At 59.6% G+C, this 839-nt stretch overlaps 2 protein-coding genes across 2 annotated transcripts in view; both read left to right on the plus strand.

Moving 5' to 3' along the window:
* MRPL2 (mitochondrial ribosomal protein L2) overlaps nt 1-202 on the plus strand; it is a 5,100-nt gene extending 4,898 nt beyond the window's left edge. The window contains exon 6 of the mRNA XM_009320229.1: nt 193-202. Within this exon, the coding sequence (XP_009318504.1) occupies nt 193-202 (10 nt within the window). The remainder of the gene's footprint in view (nt 1-192) is intronic.
* A 203-nt stretch (nt 203-405) lies between these two features.
* The window catches only part of CUL9 (cullin 9), a 27,902-nt gene continuing 27,468 nt past the window's right edge, over nt 406-839 (plus strand). Inside the window, exon 1 of the mRNA XM_009320230.1 lies at nt 406-790. Within this exon, the coding sequence (XP_009318505.1) occupies nt 406-790 (385 nt within the window). The remainder of the gene's footprint in view (nt 791-839) is intronic.

Consider the following 839-nt stretch of genomic DNA (forward strand, 5'->3'; position numbering starts at 1 on the left):
CGGGCGCTCCGGGCCAGCACCCGCGCTCCGCCGGGCTTGGGGAGCTCTGTGGGCACACAGCCGGGTTTTACGGCTGAGCTCCCTGGAAGAACGGCCCTCCTTAGGCGCTGCTGTCCGCAGCCCGTTCGGCAGTCCAAAGATCGCTGTGTCCTGCCCTGTTATCTTGTTGCTGCATGTATGCTGTCTTCCAAGGAGAAAGTGAGCTGTATCTCATACGTTAGTAGCCTTGTTGTGTTAGGAGCTTACAGCACTGACCTTGAGTACAGCCAGTACAATAGCACGTTTTGTTTGTTACGCTGCCACCTTACAAGCACCGTGACTCACAAGATCGTAGATTTCTAGCCATAGCAAAGCCCGTGCCTCAGCCACCTCTTCCCCTCTGTCTCTGCAGGCACGTTTCCTGTCATGGTGAACGAGAGGCATAATGGCAACCTGCTTGTGCACCTGGGACCCAAACTGCAGGCCTACCCGGAGGAGCTGCTCCGGCAGCGGCGAGGCCACGACGGCCAGCCTGAGTACCTGATCCAGTGGAGTATCGTCAGCTTGGAAGAGAGAGCAGAGGGAGGCAGCAGTGCCTCCTCTGCAGAGACCAAGCCGGAGAACATCTCGATGTGGATGTCTGCAGAAGAGGTCTGTGCCAGCTGCCCGGCGCTGCTGGGCAAGAGGAAGCTGGAAGGGCGGTGGGTGAAAGAGGAGAAGGCAGCCAGCCCGTTCGCTGCAGCTGTCCCGCTGGATGAAGCCTCGCTGCTGGAGATGAAGGCTGATGTCAGGAGCCTGGTGCAGCGAGCTGGCCGGCAGATGGCTGAAACCGGGGCCCCCGAGTCCTCCATTCTCAACAC

The sequence above is a fragment of the Pygoscelis adeliae genome, unplaced genomic scaffold, assembly GCF_000699105.1.
Source record: "Pygoscelis adeliae isolate BGI_AS28 unplaced genomic scaffold, ASM69910v1 Scaffold673, whole genome shotgun sequence".
NCBI classification, from domain to species: Eukaryota; Metazoa; Chordata; class Aves; order Sphenisciformes; family Spheniscidae; genus Pygoscelis; species Pygoscelis adeliae.